At 39.1% G+C, this 24,694-nt stretch overlaps 2 protein-coding genes across 4 annotated transcripts in view; one reads left to right on the forward strand and one right to left on the reverse strand.

Annotated features, from left to right (window-relative positions):
• The window catches only part of DMXL2 (Dmx like 2), a 52,841-nt gene extending 51,028 nt beyond the window's left edge, over positions 1–1,813 (forward strand). For both annotated transcript variants that reach the window (XM_065688768.1, XM_065688769.1), the window contains exon 44: positions 296–1,813. In XM_065688768.1, the coding sequence (XP_065544840.1) occupies positions 296–505 (210 nt within the window). In that variant the 3' untranslated portion in view covers positions 506–1,813. The remainder of the gene's footprint in view (positions 1–295) is intronic.
• Positions 1,814–2,225: 412 nt separating this feature from the next.
• Positions 2,226–24,694, reverse strand: part of GLDN (gliomedin) — a 110,706-nt gene continuing 88,237 nt past the window's right edge. The window contains exons 1-10 of one of the 2 annotated variants that reach the window (XM_065688771.1): positions 22,815–23,108; positions 18,636–18,687; positions 16,350–16,367; positions 14,950–15,057; positions 12,710–12,856; positions 11,893–12,018; positions 7,903–7,983; positions 7,695–7,820; positions 6,808–6,958; positions 2,226–3,432 (exon numbers count right to left, since the gene is read on the reverse strand). In XM_065688771.1, coding sequence (XP_065544843.1) covers positions 2,973–3,432; positions 6,808–6,958; positions 7,695–7,820; positions 7,903–7,983; positions 11,893–12,018; positions 12,710–12,856; positions 14,950–15,057; positions 16,350–16,367; positions 18,636–18,687; positions 22,815–22,847 — 1,302 coding nt within the window. In that variant the 5' untranslated portion in view covers positions 22,848–23,108 and the 3' untranslated portion in view covers positions 2,226–2,972. Of the gene's footprint in view, positions 3,433–6,807; positions 6,959–7,694; positions 7,821–7,902; positions 7,984–11,892; positions 12,019–12,709; positions 12,857–14,949; positions 15,058–16,349; positions 16,368–18,635; positions 18,688–22,814; positions 23,109–24,694 lie in introns of those variants that run through there. The other variant, XM_065688772.1, reaches the window with a different exon arrangement.

Below are 24,694 nucleotides of genomic sequence, written 5' to 3' on the forward strand. Positions count from 1 at the left end.
GCAGCTTTCATGGGGAGAAGCTGGGAGGGGCACTACTGACCAGGTAACACAAGGCAGCTTCACCCTGCCCAATAACCAGCTGGTCCATATTAAGGTAACTTTCTGCTGTCTCACATTATGCTTCATCAGGAGCCTCTCAAGACTCTAGGATTTGTAATTGATGCTAATAGACAACAAAAAATACCCTTTATCATTGCTGAATAGCATTTAGAACAGCCAGGAATCTGAAATATCAAGGAAAAAATACAAATCCTAATTTTAATCTCCTTTTGTCGTTTGTCATTTTTTGATACAGGTGTGGAGACTGACTGGCTATAATTTAATTCATTCATTTAAAAATGAACATGCTAAGCAGTCCATTTTCAGAAACATTGGTGCTGGTGTCACCCAGATTGAAACTGTGCAAGGCAATCGTATTTTCTCCTGTGGAGCAGATGGCACACTGAAAATGAGGGTTCTTCCCCGTGCTTTCAATGTACCTTCAAGCATTTCTGACACTCTGTAACATCACGTAAGCTAATCCTGGTTTCATATAATGTCCCTTTAAGTAGCTAAAAACACAGTGATAAGCACTGTGGAAAGGAAACATTCTGTTTCCTTTCAAAGCAGTTGCTGCAGCATTAAGTATTATAGGGGTAAAAAGATTTAAAAAAACAACAACAAAAAAAAAACCAACAACCCACAACACTTTTACAACAGGTGTATTTTGAGTATGCCCATTAGGATCACTGGGGTGGAAGTGCATGTACTGTATTGTAAAAGCAAAGAGTTAAACCCAGTACAGTCAGTCACAGGCAGGGGTATTGCTTAGTAACCCACAAGCCGCATTTAGTAAGCGTATTGCAAAGATTCTGACAGTTGTCAGTCACTTCACAAGCACTGTGGCTCTACAAGTCAGTAAGCATTTCTGATGTGACTCTGATTATTTTTATTCCAGTTTTTCGCACTAATTGAAGCATGTGTACAACTTCTCATTGTAAAATTGTTTAGTTTTAATTAAGAGTACGTGGTGTATTTTGATTTTCGCAAGAAAGTGTAATGGATGCAAATGCCGTGGAACATGTGCAATCAAGAACGTACTGTGAGACATGTATCATTTTATGATGAGATTTTTTTTCCTAGTGAGTATTAATACACAGTTGATACAGCAACTTGCACATCAACACATTTTTAAATGCAATGTTTTTTAATTTGCACACTATTTTCCTTTCTTCCCTACAGCTATGTTTTCTATTGGACACCTGCCTTTACTTTAGGAATGTATTGTAAGCACTAAATGTTTGTAGTGAAGACATCCATGATTCTAGTCAGCTTTTAGTTTTGAAATTCATTTGTCCTGAAAAATAATTCATTAAATGAAGCTGTTAAGAGAATACCAATGGAGCATACAATGCCACATTTCAGATGAATGTCAGGCTTTATGTGGCCAGCTAGTAAATAGTGGATAAAACTGGTAATTAAATTATTACCACACTATATTGTATAAACTATGCAGAGTTCAATATTGTTTGCTTGTAATATAACTAGCTACTGTTGTCAGATGTATTTTTCTGTTGTAAACAAAAAGTACGTTCTTAAGAGACTGGAACGGATGTCTGCGTATTTAAATGTTAACAAATTGTCTTATTCCTCCAATGAAAATTTTAATGTCTGTGCTGTATTGTAAAATATACTAGAATAAAAAGCACCTTTCTCCTAAGGTGATTTTAAATTGCAGGCTGTGAAGTACAAGAAGTATGAAAAGAAAGAAGAGTAAATGTCACTGTTTAGTTTTCCCTTTGTATGTTGAATAAATTACTTTTATTTCATGGAACAGTCCATTTTTTTAACTCTTCCTTATATTTAAATGGATTTGACTAATCTCCAGTGGACTGACTGGATACTGCTGAGCTATCTTTAACTTGACCTCAGATTGTACTGATGTAAAAAAAGGATGAGCTGTTTGCATTTTATTGTCAGCTGTCCTAGAAAAGCGTAAGGTTAACAGAATGTAGATCCTCATCTCCAACAAAGGCAGCTGCAGGAAGCACAGCATATGTTTTTTATTTTTCTAGTAGCAGCAAAAACATATACCCTTCATTCTATGACTTTGTTTGTATGGATAAATATGGGGAATTCTTTTTATAGATATATGCCTTACTATAATTAAGTATACGTATAAGCAAGTTGTAGTGGTATAGTTTACATGGCAGTGAGGAGTAAGGAAGAGTCTGCAGCAATACAAACACTGTTAAAAAAAAATTTAATCATAAATTTTACATCTTCTCTTCAATTTTATACCTCATTACTTTTTCCCCCTGCTCCATGTACTAAACACGATTTCATGTATATTCAATATTTAGCAACGTAGTTATTCCCATTTCCTTGTACTTGGGCTGGATATTTTCTTTTGATTATGTAACAGTTCACTGGGTTTGTCAAATTCAAAGCTATCTCCTTTTTTTTCTATCTAAACAACTATTTCCATCTCCATTTTTAATAGCTGTATACCTTTGTCCATAAAAATCTCACAGAGAATCAGTGAAAAGTATTAAGTGAAAGTGACAAAGGTATTTGTACACAACAGGTCATTATTTCTGCTAAACCATAATCACTGACGAGAAAATGATTGCAGATAAGATGATTGCAACTGAAAATTATAAATAGTCTCTGCTGAGCACATGACCATGGAATCAGTGTACATTAGATATAATTATCGGCTGAATAACAAGGGGAAAACAAAAGCAAGTCTGTGCTAACTGTGTGCCAGCTGCAATATTGAACAGCTATTCTTACAAAGAAATGAGAATGGACTGTATAATTGAAGTGTGTTTATGCAAAGGTGCCTGCTTTCCCTTCTATACACACTCAGAAACCACCAACAGCGAACAGAGAATTATCCCAAGTGAAGAGACCCCTGTGTGTGTACCATACAGCTTTAACTAATGTATTTAGTCAAACACAGCTCCCATACATGAAGTTTTAAAACATATTCATCTCCCAAAATGTACAGGGTATACCATTAAGCTCCCATTCTCCCATGTATACAAATTCTTGTCTCTTAGACTGTATGAAAGCATGGCAAGAACAGACTGTGAAGACCGTAACTCAAACCTTGCGTCAACCTGCTTCTCTTTCAGTAAATCAAAAGCAAAACTTACTGTCATGTCCTTAGTATCAGTAACATACATAATGCCACATGCTATGAATGCATTACCCGCCTTGGACTTGGGGTATGTGGTATTGATACGCCGAATGACTGAAAAGGTTTCTTCCTCAATATGCGCAACCATAATATTTTCGTCAGTGCTTGAGGCATATATAATCCAAAGTCCCTTCTCATCCACTGCTACTTTGAAATATGTCTTTGAGTTAGAAAAGAGGTAGTTACGACCATGATGTAATGCGTTTTCAATTAGCAGTGCGCCCAGCGATGCTCTGTCAAGCCCAAGTCTGAAATGAGATAAAGTATTTGGATTGTTGTGTTAGAAATTCATTTTTATGCACACTGGTTGAATCAATTCTGAGTGCATTATTACTGATAGAAGAATTGCTGAAAATATTTGTCCTCAAGGACCATTCTGATGTCTTTTAAGATTATGTACTCCACTCAAATCACCTTCCAAAACACCAGGAGAAAATTCCAAAGCAATAACCAATCTGAAAAGTGCCCAAGAGCATGAATTCACTTTGGTAGGTTTCACTTTATTTAGTCTATAAGCTTTATTATCACTAGGATGAAAGCAGAAACTAAAAGGAACGTGTATGAAAAAGAATAAGATACCAAGTGAAGGCCCAAACTTACGAAATTAAATCTGTACAGAAGTTTACTTTCTACTAGGCAAGAGCTAAAGCAAGAAAATGTGATTGACCAAACCAGCATGAATTCTGGGCAGGATCACCTAGTCTTAGAGTTCCTTTTGAAAACAGTTCAGATAATGCAGTGCTCAAGTAAACATCAAAGGAATAAAAATTCTACTTTTGCAGAGCCAAAATCCTGACCTTATTATGCTGGCTTCTTAACAGGACAGACTGTACGTCTCATCTCTGATATATAAAATTGTTTTTATTCCCTGAAATTCCGTAATAGGATGATCATCTGAGGACAGCAGAATTGAGCAGCTAGATTGAGTTCCTTTACTACTTTAAGCGGGTAATCAGCTACTATCAAGACACATTTGCAGTTAGCACTTAATCACTGAAAAATGCAGTATTTTAGCAAAGGCAGAGAGAGTAATGCTTTAAGCAATGACTTCTGTATAAAGCACATTTCATTGTCTGATGTTTATCTAACTGTATAGCTCCATTCCTCAAATAGAGAAAAAACATTACTCAATACAGGAATAATACACTGCTGATACAAAATGTTTCTGAAAAGACAGGCTTAATGACAGGAACATTTCAGATCCAGGAACTTAAAATGGAAGGAAGAATACTGGAAAAATAATATTTCTGTGGAAGTGGTGTTGATAGCATAGTTTGGAAGAATCCTGGTAAGAAAAGTCGAGACTCACTAACTAGATGATTCCCTCAGCTTTTGTAAAACTCATGTCTGCAGCAACTCTGTATTCCAGCAGCATGTATGGGCAATACACAAAAGCTTCCAGGCTGGAGGAGATTTCTGAGCAACGTGTGTGTCAATGCAGTTAATCTTGCTAGTTGTGTCATGTTTGTAAATAACCTTGCACAGGCTAGAAGGACAGCCCTTAGCAGGAGCAGTCACATAGAAAGGCAGATTTTCTTTAGGACTTTTTTCTATAAAGAGCCAACAAGATAAAAAGCATCTCAAGATTCATTAGAAATGTGCAAAAACTGCAACAAAAAACACCCTGTCTTTTTGTCTTTTAAATGAAAATCCTGAAGGGAACAGAAAAGCGAGGTTTCATTCCTGAGGTTCTTTTCCATTCCCCCCGTCAAAGACAGTCTAGCCTAGAACTTCAAACAGTTCAAAAATCCCTGAATCTTCTGGCACACTGGGGTAAATGACAAGATGCACTGTAATATTTTCATCAACTGCAGGGAATTAAACCTACAATTTTTGATTGCTAATATGAATGAAGTCAACCAAAATTAAAAAGAGGTGGAAAAGCATGTGATGAAACAATGGATGAAAGAATGAAGCAATCTTATGTCAGGTATCATGAGATAACCTGTCAAAAGTCAGACAAACCTAGTTCTACCAGCTTTTAAATATGACAGAAAACTTTCTTTAACTATATTTGTCAATGTCTGCAAAATGAACCAACCGGGTCCTCACCTATTCTTTCCATTAAATCAATACAAAAACTCCCAGAAGCTTTTCTGCAGCCCAGAATCAAGGACTTTACTGTCACAGAATTTAAAGCACCTCATTCTATCTGTGCTGAAGATAAATAATCTTAAGAGTGAATAACTGAACAGAAAGGCCACGTCTTGGCAACTCTAAGAGAGGTTTTGAAAATTCCACAGATAGTTTGTGCTCATCTGTACGTGAAGGCATTTCCCAATTAACAGTACCCAAGCAAAAGTGAGGAACTCTGTGCTATCAGCAAATACCAACACTGTGTGTTGTATTTCTATAAACAAAAAGCCCAAAAGATATCTAAAGGAGGTTGCCAGAAAGTGTGCTTGTCTTTGGCAGAATAAACCTGGCTTAAACCACAACAGCATTATAGAATCCAAGCAGCTTGTTCACATTCCTTGGCATCTAAATGAATATAGGAAGGCAGCACTCACACCTGCTCGAAAAGACATCAAAGTATACTAATGTTCTTGGCTCAAACATCAGAGTCATGTAAGAGAATTTGAAAGCAGATGCAATCTTTCACTTGCCCTTGGGCTGTCTTTCTTTGGCTCTTCCCACAGGATGAGAGTTTGGTTTTGATTTGTATTGTCTGTCTCTATCCTCAGTAGAAACTGAACAGGGAGATGTAATTCCCAGTTCCAATTCAGGGAGATGCATTGGGAGAGCTGTAAGAAGTTATTACAAGGAAATCAACCAGTGGAGCCACTCCACAGCGGGGTGCGCAATCCACCAGGTCACCAGCTGGTGTCTTGGTGCATTCCTTTGTACTAGCAGCATAAAATCAACCCCTGCCTAAGAACCCCTAGGCTAAGAAGAGTGCTATCCAAGAGCAAAGCATGTGCATCAACCCAGCAGAAAGCTCTGGAAAGCCAAGCTCCACAGGTGGGCTTCAGTCATGTAATTGGCTCATCCATGTCCCTCAAGCTGCAGCTGAACCAATTCTTACTCTGATGGAGGTAGATGTACAGCTGCTTTAGGTTTTGGGTTGTTCTTTTTTTTCACTCAAATACTTGTTTCTAACCACCAAATTCCTTCATTCTTATTTCTTTATCACAATGAGCACAGCAAATCCAAGTGCAAGAACACCCACAGCAATGTAACTTAGAATAAAAACCTGTTGGATTTCACTATAGCCAAAAGAAAAATCTCTTCACTTCTGCACATGGCATGTCATTTATCTGGACGCCCCATTATCCTACCATGCAGGGACCACTCAGGATAACCACTTAAGCACTTAATGCTCAACAAACTGACTGTCACAGCAGAGTAAAGGACCTGGACTACCCTCCCAGCTTCTCCCACAGCATCTACACACACAGAGGGAAGTCTGCTAACACACATTCTAGTTACAGATTGGAAAGCATTAGTTCTATTCTGGAAAGAATTCTGAACCATTCCTCTATTCTTCCTATTCTGGACACAACCAAAATAAAATATAAAATGGTACAAGTGGTCCGCTTTTCTGAGGTTCACCTCTGTCACTGTAGCCCATTGCTCCTCTTTCCACATCGTCACTTGCCTTGAGCCAACTATGTGTGACTTACTTCAGAATGACATTGGTTCCTCCCTTTTGATAGTACAGATGATTGTTTCGTACTGCATGACCACATCCATAAAAGAATCCTGTGATGTTAATGATCCTGTAGCTGTCATTCAGCAAGGCATTGGAATTCTCATATTCTTTTATAGAGTTTCCTAAATGAAGGGGAAAACATAAAAAGAGAACTATCACATATTTCCTCTAATTTTGAAATCTCTATCCTAAATTCAATCTCTGGTGAAAGTCAATCTCAATCAGATATCTGACAGACAATTGTATTTGTGTTTTCAGTAGTGATTCAGCTTGCTGGAATGTGATAAAACAATCCAGAGACACATACCATAAAAATAAAAATCTATAAAGATGGTGTCCAAAGGCTGCTTCCCACAGATGTGACGGACCCTAATTCTGAACACAGTTGGTAAACATACAGAAACATTTTCTTTTTCCACTTAAGTCCTCCACTAAATGTAGCTCATACAGCATCTGATTCATTTTCATGCCTTGCTAAATGAAAAGGCAAAACTAGCTACAGTTTAGGGAAGTAAAACCATAGGAAACTGTTGAAAGAATATAGACAAAGGCATGAACAACAGATACTTAAACTTGGATTGGTTAAAAAAACAAACAAGCGAACAAAAAAAACCCAACCAAAATCCTCAAACTCTTTTCAAAATTTGATGTTGAATTTGAAAACATCTGAAGATACTGCAAATGTCTATGGCTGTATAGTCAAGTATTGTATAGGTAATACAGAAAACGTTCTGAAAAAGATGTGGGTACAAACCCCATCATTCTTCATTAGAATTATTAGTTTAGGGTTCTGAAGGCATTCAGAAAGCAATGTTAGTATAACAACTGGTTTTTGATGAGTGACTACTCCCAGTGTACCTGAAAAATGCATGGTAAGCCAAATCCTTTCATCACTTATATTTGCAGGTTCCCGCATCCAAGTTCCAAATGTTTGCTGTACACTGACAAAGTGAACAGGACTTCCTACAGATGTTATGACACATGCTAGTAGAGAAAAAGCACATGTCCATTATCTGTGACATTAAAACAGTAAGTAGCAGATAAGTCTCACTCTGTAGCAGGTTACCAGCTTTTTTTGAAGGAGGAGGGGTTCTGTCTTCAGCTTTTCCAGCCAGGGTATCATCGTTTGGTACAGCACACGTCTCACCTAGAGTTGAGAGAGAAAGGGTCAAATATGTCACTTTTCTGTATCTGACATGGCAGATATGCACATCAGTGACTCCACTAAAATCATGGAATGACAACTGGGATTTTGTTTCATCTGGGACAAAAAGCTTAGGTTAGTCTGGTCAAAAAGAGATAAAAAGAGACTTGCTCTCACTTCCACCAAGGAAATTAAGTGTCCAGGCTAGGGTTTTTTTTTTCCTTAAAGTCATTAGGCAGTCAACTTTGAGGAGTAACTGATTTCACTCAATAGATTTAATTCCTGAGCTGTGAATTTCTGAGTAGTGGCTTAGAAAGGCAGAGCTGCCCCTTTCCTTAGATAACCAGGCAACTGAGATAGCTGGCAGCTGGCTGGTTCAGCAGCAATAGCAAAAATATGTTCTTGAGAGTGAGTGAAGGCTAAACTCAAAAGCTTCATGCCCAGATATACACACATCAGCAGATGGGGTGTACTCTGTAGGCAGTACTGAAGTTTTGCTTATGCTGTTAATGCCCAAGAGAGTAATAAAGTTTGAACACACACACTGACACGTAATGCGTAAGAATGCAGGTCAGTCATCCATGCTATTAATCAGTATGAAAGACTAAGGGAAATTTTACATTATATTCCTTATACACATAGAAATGTCTCACATTAGAAACAAACACCTGGGAATGGTTTTCCCCATCCCTCAATAATTTAGAGTAACTAAATTCTAAATTGGGTTGGGTTTACTCTTAGCATTTACTGTTAAAACAATGCCTGAATAATATTATTTTTGAAGCTTTTTCTATAAACCCAGATACCTCTTCTGCCTTTAAAACAATGCAACACATTTCAGTTAGAATGAATAACCAGAGAGAACAGTTCTCAGTTCTTTGCAGAAGATACCCTGATTTAACTGTAGCTTTGTTTCTAATTCCATTCTTAACCTTCATCTCCTTACACATTTCACACTGCTTGACATGCAGGCAGCAAATTCTTTTGGACATGTGTTTTTCACTGTTGCCTTCCAGTATATTTCTAGGACTTACGTGGCTGTGCTGAAGTTTAAATAAGAAAGACAGTAAAAATAAGAAATAACTGTAAAATAATGCTGAAAGGTTACTGTGACATTTAGGAAAGAAAGGACAGATTATACTGCATTGTTTTTTTCTCCTTTAGGTTATATTCACTCTTTGTTCATGAAGAACAAAATTACTCCAAGATAGAACAAGAACGACGCGTATTTCTCCCACCCATTTATCTAGGACATTTAGTGATGACATTAAAAGTCTGTAAGTGATCACAGTGTATCTCCACAATAAGGCACAGTCAGTGCAACCAGAGGAAGATGAATGCCTATAGCTAGAATCCAGCAAGACTTCTAGATCCCTTTCCAGATTCTGATCTCAAAATAGTGTTAAAATATCTCAGAAAAGGAACCCACTCAGTGTAAATTAAAAGTTGCAATGCACAAGTTAATTTTGTTGAACTAAGTCTAACAAATGCAGTTAACTGAATGAGCAGTGCCCTATACAGCAGTTTATCTAAGACTATAGAGTATTCAAGGACTAGGTCAGTGCTTGCAGTGAAGCTGAGTGCACTTATTTACATTTGAGAATATCTGCAATACTCTGAGGACTTTCAGCTGCATGAAACGGAAAGCGGCTAAGATTAAACAGATGGTCTTCCATCAGAGATTCTTGAGTGGAATTTTCTCTGCTTTCTTTCAAAAAAGAATAAAATATATATCTATATAAATAGCTGAAACATTCTGGCTGAGAGTTAATGGAGTTTACAAGACATTAAAACTATTGATTTGTGCTGTCTGGAGGGTGGGAAGGATGGAGCAAAGGAGTGTGGGGCAGGGATGTTTCTGTTAGAGTAAGCTAACAGTACCATTGAGAACAAATACACCTGAGCTTTCAATTAATTGTTCTCTTCTCTGAAAGTTTTACCTGATACAAAATGTAATTTAAAGAAACTGTTCTTATATTCTGTGCAATAAGGTAACTACAGTTGTAAATCAGCATCTGTATTCTTTTTTCTTCAAAGGAATATGAATACTGAATTACAAAAGCTGTTTTATTCCTTGAATTTTGGTAATAAGATCTCACAGCTACTAACTCATAAGAAGTAAATGCTCACTGAGAAAGAGCTCATCTTTGGAGAGTTATTCGAGTATAACTCCTACTTGCGCACAGGGATTTAAAATCCATCACAGATCCATCAGGCAGCTTATCCTCCAAAGCACTTCAGTCTGTTTCAACACTTGAAAAGAGGGTACCTGAGTAAATGGTCCAATTACATCTTGTACAATAGTTCATCCATTTCTGAATTTCAGATAGGATGAGATTTCTGCTCCAGCTATCTACTTTCCATTGTAGGGAGGCTCTTTGGGCTCTATTCTGATACATCAACACCTAGAATCTCTTGATTGAGGTTCTTACATGTTACTACAATTAAATGCTATAATAAGAGGCAGAAATAGTTGGGATGTTTTTTCACCCAGTATTAAATATTCACTTGCTAATTTTGACACTTTTTTACATTAGTGTTAATTAATGCGTTTATAATAATAAAAAAGTCATCTCAGCAAACTGTGCTGAATGATGGTGACATAAAAAGATATCACCCTATTAATGGTGCGACATACAAATTGCTCTGCTTGTTTCACACTTATTAACTCTATGTAGTTCTTCGGTTCCCAAAAGGGAAGCTATTCCCTTTTGGTATGCCTATCAAGAAACTACATTCCCAAGTATGAAAGAAATCCCACTTTACCAAGCAGAGCTGCAAGTAACTCTCTTCCAGAAATGTGTAAGATTAGTAACTGAGACACCCTTTGCTATTCCTAAGTTTATAGGATCACTCTGACCTTCCCTGAAAACACGGCTGGGAGGAAATTCCATCCCAGAACTTTAAGGGTAGCAGCAGTCCGTGAAAGCTGCTACCCTGTTGAATGCAATATCATCCAGGGGTAAGGGACAAGGACAGCCAGATCTACTATGCAGATACAAACCCAAGAGTTTGCTTCCACTCTCAAGCTGGAGTAAGCTAAAAATACAATCCTGTCATGATTTTTCAGCAGTCCGCAGTATCAAGTTAAATCCATGAGGATTTACTAGTACTCAGCACACCTGAAAATCATGCCAGAGATGTCTCATGGCAAACTCTTTATTATATCAGCACCTGATCAGGAACTTAAAGCATAGCAGCTGCTACACTTCAGCATACAATCTGTGAAGCAGTAGTCTGGATGCTCGTATTTTGGTTCTAACAGTAGCTGCTGTGCAATTTGCAGACATAATTTGGAGGGAACTGACTCTAACCATATATTTCACCAACACAGCTACAGTAAATGAAATAAAAGAGACTCATGATCCACCTGCATTCGGGATACAATAACGATGAACAACAACAGTAGAAAAGAATTCAAGATCACCCTGCCCCAAAATTTACATTTTCAAATGGACACAAAGGCTCAGAGAATCCTTCTGTATTCCTACAGCTTTAAAAAGTCTTAGCTAGTTCAAGCTTGCTTCACTTCTGCCAATAACAGGCAATTTCATTTTGTAGAATACAGTGAAATGTAGCCTGGTTATTAGGTGTTATAGTTAAATTCAGCATTTAAAAGCGAAAAATTTCAACAGCCTTTCTCTTACTACCTAAGTGTATCCCATCCAACAGAAAACCCCATGTATAAATACTTTGCCTGAGCACAATTAAGTACGTTGAATAACATGATTGAAAGACTACTGTTATACTGGAGATAGCTTGCTGTGTTATCCAAATTATATTTCAGCAAAACACCTAACCACATGCTTAGCTTTAAGTTTGTACAATTTTATTGATGCCAGCAAAATTAAACACATGCAAATTGTTTTATGAGACTTTACTATCCTAAAAAGAACACTGGAAAGAACTAACCTGTGCATTTGCTGCTGTATAAGTTCTCCTGAAGCTGTGCTTTATTTTTGCCTTTACGTTTTCCTGGAGGCCCTGGGGGTCCAGGTGGTCCAGGGGGCCCTGGGGGTCCAGGTTCACCTTTTGCACCTATGTACCAAACAGAGCACAATGTCACAGGCGCTCTAGGGAACAGGCAACCTGCAGAGAAATGTATGTGTTCACATGATGGACTTTCAGAGATCTGTAAAACAGCCCCTCCCTTCTTAAGGGGTATCTGCATATAGAAATCTGGTGCAATAAACACAGGGGGTGCTGTATGTTAGATGAACCATACAAAACTTCACAAGTTGTATGATGTCAATGCAATTTATCTGTTGAGATTACAGGCACATTAGAGAGTTATAAAAGCACTGTTGGCTTTTAGTTACTGTATTCTGAGACTTCAACGTCAGACGTGACAATGCTGTAATTTTACACAGCTTATATTTATGGCTGCTTCACATATTCCTGAGAGGAAACCTGACCTTCATTTTCTAATAGACAAATAAAACAACACTGCAAGAAAGAGCAGGAGGAGGTCACCTGGCTGGAAGTGTACTGGAAAGGTCAGAATCCACGTACACCTCAACTCAAAGCCCAAGCAGAAAAGCTTTTGTGAAGACTTGCATTAAAGAGAGAACATTTTCTTGTGCACAGAGAAACACTCAAACTTCACTGTGGATAACATGTTTGTACTGGTTGGTCTTACTCCTGCAGATCACATTCATGCTTCAGAACCACAGTACATCTTTATCAAGCACACTGTTGCACAAGAGCTCCTAAGAGCACTTCTTCCTACCTTCTAATATCACATCATTGTTTGCATCCCCCTTTTCACCCTTTGCTCCTCTTGCACCTTTTCCTCCTGGCATACCATCCTTGCCAGGTAAACCCATTTCTCCAGGTTCTCCTTTCTGCCCCTGATCACCTTTTGGTCCTGGCAAACCTAGAAATAAAAAGTGATTCAGTACCAAGAACACTGTTCCAGTATTAAGCATCAATCAATAAACTTTTAAATACAAAACATAATCACTCGTGGTGGTTTTTTCACCTGTATTTAACTGGGTAGCTTTAATATGTCCGATTCCAAAACAACACCATAACCTAATATGAAGAGAAAGTTGGTACAATCTGTTTGGTGCTAATAATACATTCTTTACCTACTGATCTCTGAGGTTTGAGCATGAAATACACAGACCTGGGCCTCGTTAACTCTGGCTAGAAAATTTCTGGGTAAGAAAGAACAGTAAGTGAAGATGTGAAGTACTGTATTTATCTCACATTTGTAAGGCACTGAAGAATGGCATTTTCATGGCTATAGGCTTTTTCTTAAAGCAATTACTAAACATTACAACACATACTGCACTTCTAACATTTTCCAATGTCCCAACAGAGAACAGGAACGGCTTCCTGGTAACATTTTCACATTGCTACTATAACCCTCCCTCTACACTTGGTGAAAGTATCAGTCCAGATACTTTTTGCACTTGATTGTTTGGTAAACTAACATTTAGCAAGGTATTTATTCCTTTGTCCTGTGTGATTTAGTTGTGCAATAAGAAAAACAATGGTGTGTTTGCACAACTGACACATCAAAAGCTTGCACTCTACTTCTGTGGCAATTTGTATTTTCTTGCTTTAGAAGAGGGAATCTTAATAGTTGCATAAGTAGAAATGTGCATGTTCTTGCAGCCACAGGTTTCAATTGAATTACATTTGTTAATACTTGAGAATAAAACGCGTAGTATGCTACTCATGATTTTACTATTTAAATTGATTTTGTGAAATCAGAAACAAATACAGTTCTGGGGAGAAATCTGAAGTGTGCCTTTGGCACAATTGCTACTGGCTCTGAATACTGGTTCTCACTTCCATTTCCGATTTTAAACATTTACTGAGGATACTGCAGTGACAGATCATGCCGTGTCTCAAGATACAGTAGGCTATTGTTCCACTTGTACCTGGCAGCAAATCCACATGGCTATGTGCAAAAGCCAGAATAATAGATGGGCCACTATAAATACCAACCTGATAATGCCAGCCTGTTCACTCATGGACATACCCTTCCTTCTCTGCCCCTCTCAAATTTACCATTCTGATGCTCTTTTGTCTCCTTATCCTTCTACCATGCACAACCCATTTGCTTTTTTATTCTGCCTTGAAAGCACCAATTATCCATCAGTGCTTGTACATTGCTATTGTGCATCAGACAAGTCAGTGGATAAACCAATTGCTTCCATTTTACAACTTCACAGTAGTTTGCAGGCTTTGCCTGAAGTAACTGCCTCAGCTACTGTGTAGTGATCTGTCGAACCTAGCTTGCCAGGTCTACTTCTGTTCTCTATAGTCAGCCTTTGTGTCCCCCATTTCCTCATGATGAGCTGGACAGCTAAGAAACGACAGCATTTCTGCTGCTGATTCTCTCTGTTTTTAGCAGAAACATGTGGTGGTGAAATCAGTTAAGCTAAATAGCTTCATCAACCACCATAAAAAAATGCCTTGTGGGCTAAACGCATTACAAAGTGTACCCGAGACTGAAAAATAAGAGCTTCCAGCCTAAATAAACAATATCGAAAAGAAGCAAAATATGCAAATATACAGCTCCTGCCATAGTTATTACGAATCTGGAATCAAAACTGTGATAATATGTAACATATTTCACCCACAAACTCTGTCTTTCCTTTTTTAAGACATCTAAAGTCTAAGGGCCATTATGTTGGCAGGTGACTGAACGGAAATATTCTTCCAATAACGGTATTTACTAGCAAGTTCAGAATACTGAGATCCAACAGCTTTAATTTGCAATACTGTATCATCTTCCTTACTGTGGATTAAACCTTAATTAATTCATTAAATCTTGGTGTAAGACTGTGAATCTACAGAATTCTGTAACGTGCAGCTTCTTTGTAAACACCGAAACCCTTCTTCCTCTACACAGGTCTAAAAGCAACTACATCAAAATAATAGTAAGAAACAATTTCTTTTTTAAACCACCACCAAAAAAAAAAAAAAGGAAAGAAAATAAAAGAAAAAAACTACCTATTTTTCCTCTTTTTCCACTTGTTCCTGGTTCTCCCTTTTGTCCTGGTATACCTGGGAGTCCATCTGATCCGTTGTAGCCAGGTCGTCCATCAAGTCCAGGAGGTCCTGAACAAACCAAACAGCATAAATGATAAATGTTTGCACTGCTAAATACAATTTATCCTTAATTCTGCTATAGTTACATAAAGTAAGTTTATATATATAAAATATATATATATTTTATATATTTATTTATATTTTTATATATATTTATATATATTTATATATTTATATATATTTATATATATTTATTTATATCATATATTTATATATATTTATATATATAAAATACATATGACATATAAAATCCTCTATTTGGCCATTATGTTCTTCATGCCAATAGAGTATACTACAACAAATCCCCACCACACCACCAAACCAAACCAATACAAACAGGAAAACACCCACCCACAACAAAGAGCAAAAAGCTATGAAACCAAACTTAAAGGGAAGATGCTTTCTTGCTCCGGCCTGTGCACAAGAGAACTGACTGAAATTAATACTGCCCACAATCTGTATTAAGACCAGCACAGATCAGCCTTCTGGATTCCATTTCAATGACAAGCACTGTGGAACCCATTTATTTCTGACTTTGGCAGTGACTATAGCACTTTCCACAAGCCACATAAGCTTTAATGTTGCTCACGGTATCTGCTGGCCTAATCTAACACAAGAACAACATTTACCTACTTGTCCAGAACACTGCAGTGCCAAACCATGACTGGTTGATTGAGAAGACATCATTGCCTCTCACTGCTATTTGAACCCCGACAAACAAAATTTACCTGATACTTTTCTGGTACAGAGAATTATTCTAAGCAGACCCACAACTAAAGCAGCACAGAAAGCAAGCAAGTAACCATTCATACAGCCTAGCAACCCATGAGGGAGAACAGAAAGAATTAAATAACCAAGGAGGAAAAGTTATGGGGGTGGTGGGAGGGTGGAATCATTAACCAACATTTTTTTTAAGTGATGCTTTTAGTGTTGTAGTATCAATTTATCTGGGTCGTCAGGGTTTTTATATACATACATTCATGTCTTCAGCTAAATGCTACTTAAACACTCTTAATTTCACCTGGTTTTGATCAGATAAATTTTGACAAATGTGAAACTATTGCATTCCCTCCACTAGAAAAGTATAATGTCTAAAACCTCCCGCCTGCTCAGAAGGGGCACGAATTGACCTAAATATGGTAATTATAAAGGCAGGAAAGGCGGGCAGCCATTCAACCCTCTCACTCTAATTAGCAAAGCAGACTGTGCCATAAAAGATACACTTCAACATTTCAAGGTTTTGTACCAGCAACTGTTTCTATTATCCAAACATGTTAGTGCAATTGTACCAAGCATCTTACCTGGGGGACCCGGGGGGCCTACAACAAGAACGAGAAAGAAGAAATGATGAGTTTAAGCTAGTAAGAAACAAAAAACAATTCCAAACTGAATTTATCAGGATTAAATCAGAACAGTAAAAGGGGAGGAAACCGCCCCAGATTTCAAAATGAACACCTATGGGTTTAGCTGCTTTGTACTATAAATAACAATTTAAACATTAGCAGAAACTCACTTACTGAAAGAATATCCTTAAAAGCAATTACACAGACACATACATATTGCTTTTTTGCAAATTTCTATTGATAAAGGTTTGGCGAACAACCACCTCTGCAATGCACTCTCACTGTCACGGCTTGGGTGGATGGATGCAAGGCATTTAACAATCATCACATCTCCTTCATGTAAGTGCTCTCCACAATCCTACTTCAGAATAAGAATAGATTTAACAAATACTGACGAATGTCATAATTAAAAGTCCTGTTGAAAATACACATTAAAAATACATGCTATATTTCTCATGTGTTGTATTTCATTGCAGTTCAGGATTCAAACTATTTAAATAGGGGGGAAAAAAATTAAAAGTCTTGTCATTATTATTGACTACATCTAAATCACAATCAGGCTCTTCACACGTATGTGTTCTCCAGTCTGGAACCCAAGCTTCCCACAGGCCCTGACTGGTGTTATTAGAAACTGGCCTTGGCTCAGTTATTCAGCAACATGCCGTGCAATAAAATCTGCCTCATTCTCTGGCTTAGTTCAGGTATAGGGCCTCAATGAGAAGAAAGCACAGCAGGCAGGAGTAAAGCAAGAATAAACCAAAAATGTTTCTGCAATAAGATCTATCACCAATACATACTAAAAAAACAAAGAGCCACAAAAAAACCAAGCAGGAAAAGCAGGTTAGGAGAATACAAAGAAAGGTGGCAGTTGCAATTAAAGAACCAAATTAGTTCTGTGAGCATTTTCATCCAGCCAACAAAGTAGTCTTGTTTCAACATAACTCTACAACAGAAAATAACAGTAATTACTAGATTTCCCCAACGATGACAATTTTCAGCATTAATTAGAAAGCATTATGAGTAAAATGAAAACTATTTTATAATACCATTACAGCAATTATCTCTTTTAATCAGTACAGGCAGTAACGTCAGTTAACATCTTTCTGCCAATTTTCCAGTAAATGACCATTTTTTCCACACTACAATGTTACATCCATCAGTGCATTCAATTACTTCCTTATCTCAAAAACTGAGGATCTTTATTATCCTTGTATAAGCATAATGTAAACAAGAAAGGTACTTGAAAAAGCAGCAATTGTCACAAAGGCCTATAGCAGAGAAAGCCAGTAACACAGACAGTTTAATGGTGTCAAGAGAGCAAAAATGTGCAGAAGGCACCAAGCAGCATGAATTCAGAAGTCTGTAGCCCAAAGAAACAAACTTCTAAGCTGTCTGTGGTTCAGCTTCAGTTGCAGTCAGAACTGATCTGCATTTTCAGAAGCAGTATTTAGCATCTGTGTGTACTATGGTAATAGTGCCACAACACTCATTTATGTTGAAATCAGTGCAGCCACATGGACCCGACAGCCATTTGAAAACACAAACCAAGTGAAGCATTTTCTTAAACACATGAAAAGTGGGTTATTTCTAATCTTCTCATCTTCAAAAAAGAACACAACTCAGTCTGTTACAGAATTCAAAGCTGGACCATAGCCCCTAAAATGGCTACATCCTGACATTCTTTTCAACAAATCACATAGAAACTTCTCAGATAATCTCTTCTCCTAGCTGTCAGCCATTCCAGTTCCTCACTGATAACACGTGAAACCCAATGTCCTGTTACCATGGTCCAATCCAAAGCAGGGGTAGGCAATCGTGTTACTCATCTAAGCCTCATTACTCCACAGCAGTTAAACAATGGAAATGAGTTTCTACATCCTGTATGTTCATCCCATGTAGCCTTGAAGTGTGGAGACATACACAAAAATACCAAGACTAAACCTCAGCTAGTATTTTAAACACCCAAGTCTATAAGATTTGCTTATGAAAATTACTTGGGAAAGAAATAGCTCCAACTAACATCAACTGAGTTCCTTAGATTCCAACATTTACAATAAGTTGTCATAGGTAAAACCCAAAGTAGCACCTATTATCTTTTTCAAATAAGTAGCATAATTGATATATACATTATCACTAAATAGCATAGCTCTTCGACACAGTCACAGACCTCAAGTTCTTTGAAGACGCTGTAATTCTTTATTCCAGAAGATAGCATAGGTGTAGTGCTTAAGGCAATAAACGTACCTGTTAAGCATATCCCTTTTGTGCTATTACACAAATCCACCATCACTCGGACCTAAAATTGCAAAGAAAGTGAAGTTGAAGATACTGCATACCATAGAAGTATCTCGTCTGCTTTGCCTACAGAAATAATTCCGAAAACAAAGATAAAACTGTCCACTCTGTGTTCATAAGAATAAACTGCCTTAACCCTGTGACTCCATCCATCTCTTCAGGCAGTGACTCTCATAGGAATCTGTTTAATATACCTCATTTTAAATCTTACTGAAGGCAGGAAAAAAACAGTTGGCAGACTACTCCATACGTCATCTAGGCATTAAAGTTCATACTTCATTGTAAAACCCGCGTGATTGTTCATGCATTGACTCTATTACTAGAAGGTATTAAAAGCCAAAATCAGCCAATAAAAGTTACAACCAATTTTATCTTAAATTCATATCAAATGATGAATACGTGGTCCAACATTACATATCCAGTGAGAAATATGAACAAAGTGATTTCTTATCTTGGAATAACCAAGATCTACTAATTTGGAATGGACTTTCGTCTATTCAAGATACTTCACTCCAGCAATGACTGACTTTATAAAAACCAAGCTGAAAAACACATTCATACAGATGGTTTGAATTTAGAATAGACTAAAGTTTATCAGTCAAAAAGTCATCTTTACAAAACACGTGGATTTGGCTGAGAAAGCATTCATTTCACACGTCCTGCTTGCTGAGAGTGAGAGTCTACACCATAAAATGTTTTGCAACTCATCAAAACACAAAGTAGAAATGAGAATATTATGAACCCAAGCACTGGAAGTGCCTCAGCTCTCCATGGGCAATTCTAATTGTTATAGTCAGAAATTAAAAAGATCATTATTTCAGAGCTGTGCAATATATGATAATTTAGGAACTATTTACCCAGAGTTGCTCATTTATTCATATTTATAAAACTACTCTATTTACAAATAATGGAATGCACCAGTCCCAAAAAAGAACAAACAAGCGCAAGTCAATCTGAAATGCAGATTGATGTTTAATCCTAGCAATGTTATTTGCTGCTGTTAGTCTTTACTTTTAAAACTAGTGCATCATTAGCTTCAAGCAACAAATGTAACGGACTCGAATAAAGGACAACTATTTTGATGCAAGTACTCTTTTGCTGCAAAATCAAACGAAGGATTTTAATCATTACATCTGGAGAATTCACTGGATTCTAGATCGTACTGGAACAGCTCTTGTATTTACAAGTTTTAGACTCAATTTAAATTAGCTGAGAAGAGCTAACTGGTTTTGAATATCAGAATTTGCTTGTTCTCTTTCCCCTCACACCCCTCCAAAACACCTGGCTTTCACTGTGTAACTTGTAAAATACACGTTGTCCATGTGTGCTCTAATTCAAACTGCATTTTAATCTAAATGGTTCTGTTGAGGTTGCTGAAGTGATTGCAACTTGCTTTGGGGCCCTCCAATTATCCCAGCAGTTTTATTTTACCAATCAGTACAATTCAAGTGACAATTAAAAAACATTGCACTCAAAGTGTGTTAGCAAATAGCTTGCAGCAGAACCTCCTGATTAGCTACGAAAGATGAGTACACCAGTCACCCAATCAGCCAGCACCACCATGAAGAAAAGCTACAGGTAAAAGTATGTTATTTAAATAATGAAAGCTTAGTTTTGTCACTAAGAAAGAGTGAAAAAAAACAAAATAAGACAACCAAAGTTGTGAAGCAACAACTTGGATAACTAGATAGCCGTAAGCCATCACCTCTTGCACTGTTTTAAATCTCACTTTCAAACTTACTACTCTCAAATTTATTGGGCTGTTCCTCTCTTAGCAGCCTTTCTAGAGCAGCAGATTTGCCAACTTCCTATTTTTATTCTCTTACAAAGTAAATATAAATACATAAACAAAAGGCCCAGACCCAAAAATCTATACTCATGTTATTAAAGGTAAAATATGACTTTTGATACCTAAAGCTATTTCAAAGACTCTTGAGCAGTGGCCACAACAGACCTCCCCTGACCAGCAGTTGCATAGAGCTGTAGGATATTGGTACCTACAGCACCAACCTGCAGAAACCTGTGCCTCTGCTACAGGAGAGATCCTGCTCAGAGGAAACCTCCATTCAGGGCCCACATTCAACAGAGGCTTGAATATTGTTCTAAGGCCTGCAAGTGCAGTAAAGATCTCACCAACTGCAAGTAACTTCATCTCACACTACAAGTGAGACAAAGAAGCATTCAAGTCTTCGTATTACATTAGTGGGAGTTAGGCACAAAACTGAAAAATGAAAGAGTGGGAGGAGGCGCTTGAAATTTCTTCTGAGGACTTTTCCCCCTGATCAAGTGGGTCTGCACACAGAACCACACCGAGCAACAGCCAGAATGAAAGCACTTGGTGGAAACTCTGTAAGAACAAAAGAGGCACAAAAACTGCCCAAGCAGCTCCCTACAGAACACACATATTTATATGAAGCACATCACACACAGCAGTAGTCACAGGGGTGGTTTATAGAGATGCTGCACAAGTGAACAGTCTTGCCACATGCTGATAAAATATACACCGTGTCACTCGGTGCTATTTGAAGAGGACGATAAAAATCATTCAATCCACGCATGCTACCTAATGACAGCAGAGTAGCATATTTAGCTGCCACTGTCTAGACATCCAATGGCCACTAACGATTTAAGCCCCAGCACCTAACAGAGAGCATCAGCAGCGTTCAGTCCCTGTCAGGATATGAACCTTTTCTCTGATAATCTTATTTGTGGATTCCTTAGACTCAAAGCAGCAGTTCACGTCAGCTGGTACAAAATGAGCTGTAGCTGCTAAACACAAAGATGGTTTCATAAGGGAAACAGGAAGAAGCTTTGACAAAATGTTTTGATGAAAAGCTTAGCTACAGCACATGAAAATATTTCACTGGGTCACCAAATTTTTTAATGTTATAAAAAAAAAAAAATCTAAAGAAAACACACTGTTGTTTTCCAGGGTTTGGGGTTTTTTTATGTTTCTAGACAGTCATTTCAGGTTTCAAATTTGGAAGAGCCCTGCTCAGTAACAGTAACTTGAGAATTATGGTTCCAAAAAATAATGATGAACATTCCACTTTGACCTGAAATAATAATTTATCCTAAACTCCCAACAACTGCATTATTGAAATGCTATGCTATGAACACCTGTGCTCTACAATCTCGTTAGCTTGAATATTACTGGAGATGCTATCACTGCAATGGTTTATTAACAAAAATGCCAGTGGAACAATCTGTAAGTGATGTTTTAAACCAGTAATACTGGTGACAGCAGTAGGAGCTGGAGTTAGCCTCTCCTGCTCTTTTGTGGGCCAAGGCCTTCAGTCCTCACTGGGACAGAATTTCCACTAAGCTGCCCGTAAGTAATACTTTTCTTGTACTTCTGACTCAGAACTTCAAAGCTTTTAAATCTATTCTGACTTTTTAAACTATATGACCTGTATATCTTCTCAACTGCATAACCTAGTTAACACCAAGCAAGGATAATCTTTTCATTGAAGCGCAAAAAACCATGCAATTTTGCTAGAGAGAAAAGACATAAAGTTTCTACTGACCCATCGAGTACTACTTTAAAATTTAATATTTACTGAAAGGGTTCTGTCAACTTCAGACACAGGTAAAGTGATGTCAAGTACCTCACCTTGAGATACTCAACAGCAGGAAACACATGCGGGTTCTACTAGCGGTGCAGGGATTTAAAGATCCAAAACCTTAGAACCAGAAGGCTGACCCTATTACAATTATATTTTTGAAGCTTCACTAAACCCATGCTTCTAACAAATAACTTCACTCTGTTTATCTATGTTACTATCATTTTAGAAGTTCAGTCGTAATCTGTAACCTAGATGGCACATCAACTCTAAGGCCTCATCATTTACAGACAACAGATGCTGTTCCTCGGGCACCACACTCTGAAAGCATCAAGCGGGTATTTTCGCACAACGCCAACTCAGCAGCAGCAAGAGCGGCCCCGGCCTGGCAAGGTCAGCATCGCCCATCCAAGGGAACCACGGGGCCGGGGCTGGAACGAGCCTCAGCTCCACTATCCCCCAGTCCCGCAGCGCCTCGGGGCTAGAGGCGGGTACCAACGGCCAACGCCGCCGCTGCCGGCCCCCTCCCCGCCCCAGCCCCGGCGGGACGTGCGCTCCGCCGTACCGGCACCATGGAGTAGGTCATCAGCATCAGCATCTCGTCGGTCTCGGCCCGCACGTGTGCGCGGGCGCGCTCGCCGCGGTGGCTCCGCTTGCTGCGGGCGGGCGCGGCACCGGGGCCCAGCAGATCCCGCAGGGAGCCGTTGCCCTCCGCGGGCCGCGCTGCCTCCAGCTCCCGCAGCGCCGCGCCCAGCTCCCGCCACTGCGCCAGCAGGAACAGCGTCCCCGCGGCGCTGAGCGCCGACAGCAGCGCCACGGCCGCCAGCGCGCAGCGCAGCGCCCGCCCGCCCGCCGCAGCCGCCATCGCCGCGGGGTGCCGCGGAACGGCAGCCGCCGGCGGGGAGGGATTTATGTTCCCCCGGCGCCGTGGGACGCTGGCTGGGCGGAGGGGAGTGGCGGGGGGACGGGGCGCGGAGCGGAGCGGAGCGGGCAGGGAGAAGAGACGAGGCCGGGGCCGCGCAGCACAGGGACCGCGGCCCGGCGCCTGCTCCCCGCTTCCGCACCTGGACCGCGCACCTCGGGGCAGGCTCCCACCGCCCAGCGAAGTCGGGCTGGACGTGACGGGGAAGCTGCTCCGAGCCGACCGTTTCCGGAGGGGAGCGCCTGGGACAGCCGTCAGCTGGCTGCCGGTAGTCGCGGTGTAGTTTTAAACGGCTCAGGTTGCACATGACTTTCCTCAGGAATCGCGGTTCTCGTTAACTCCATTCCACAAAGCTGTGGTACAAAAGTAAAAATCCCCCCTTCGTGCACACACTGTCATGCTGCGGCTCATGTAATCACAGTTTAAAAACATCTTTTGCCGTTCACTAACGGCACTTTACCTGTTGCTTTAATGGTCATGCACTGACTTTTCCCAAGTAACTCTTGCTAAACCTTCTGTGACACGGGCTATCTTTAATATTCTGCTCCCAATTAATTCATCGTAAAGACAAGAAAATGAGCTATCCAGAATTTCACTCCTGTGAACAGCAGAATTTGACTGCATATGGAGACTTCACGAAGAATATGGAAGTTACTAAACTCAGAAACGTTATTCTAGATGCTGGCATTTTACTTTCACAGACAAAGCAGTGTGCTTTCTGACATTGTTACTATTTCAGATTATCTCAAGACATTCACAGCTTTTGAATGCCAGGGTTCCTACAAGAGAGGGCTCTTGATCCTAACTTTATCAAAGCGACAGTCCTCTGCAGATCTCTGCAGCTGAGCAGGTACGTTTTGTCTCCATTCTACCTAGGTCATGGACCTGCATTTCATGCTCATCCCACAGTGCACTGAAGGGTGAACCATTAGGTCAAATCACATTTGAATTGAATACATGTGGTTCTGCTGCTGTAGGTTAAACACAGAAGAGAAGCCAAGACAGGAAAACAAATCCATCACATTAAAGTTCTCATCTCTCTGAAATAACAATTTACTGCAAAAAGCGGTGGTGTCCTCAGGCATCGCTTTGGAGATTCTTTGGAACTGCCATGATGGGTTTGGGTAGGGCAGAGTGAGAGCAGAGGGGACAAACATCATTCCATCTCATCCCACAGTGACAGGTGAGAAATGCAAATCATCATGCATTCGAAGGTACAAGGCTCACCACCACGGAATCAGAGAAAGCAGTTTTTTCTGCTCAACTTCTGCCATATCATGGGAAGTTTTTCAGCTTTTTTTTTTTTTCACCATTTAAAACTTAATTCAAAAACCCACCCAAACCAAACAAATATTGACAGAATACAACCTCATTGCCTAAATATGTTCCCACTACTGGCCTCCAGTGACACCTTCACCAAAAACAGAGCCTCACTGAAGCTTAAATTACTGCTTCAGCAATTCACCATATACTGCAGATAATGCATTTTATGTAAGACTACTAACATCACACAGAGGTACAGA

The sequence above is a fragment of the Lathamus discolor genome, chromosome 8 (assembly GCF_037157495.1).
Source record: "Lathamus discolor isolate bLatDis1 chromosome 8, bLatDis1.hap1, whole genome shotgun sequence".
Lineage (NCBI taxonomy): Eukaryota > Metazoa > Chordata > Aves > Psittaciformes > Psittacidae > Lathamus > Lathamus discolor.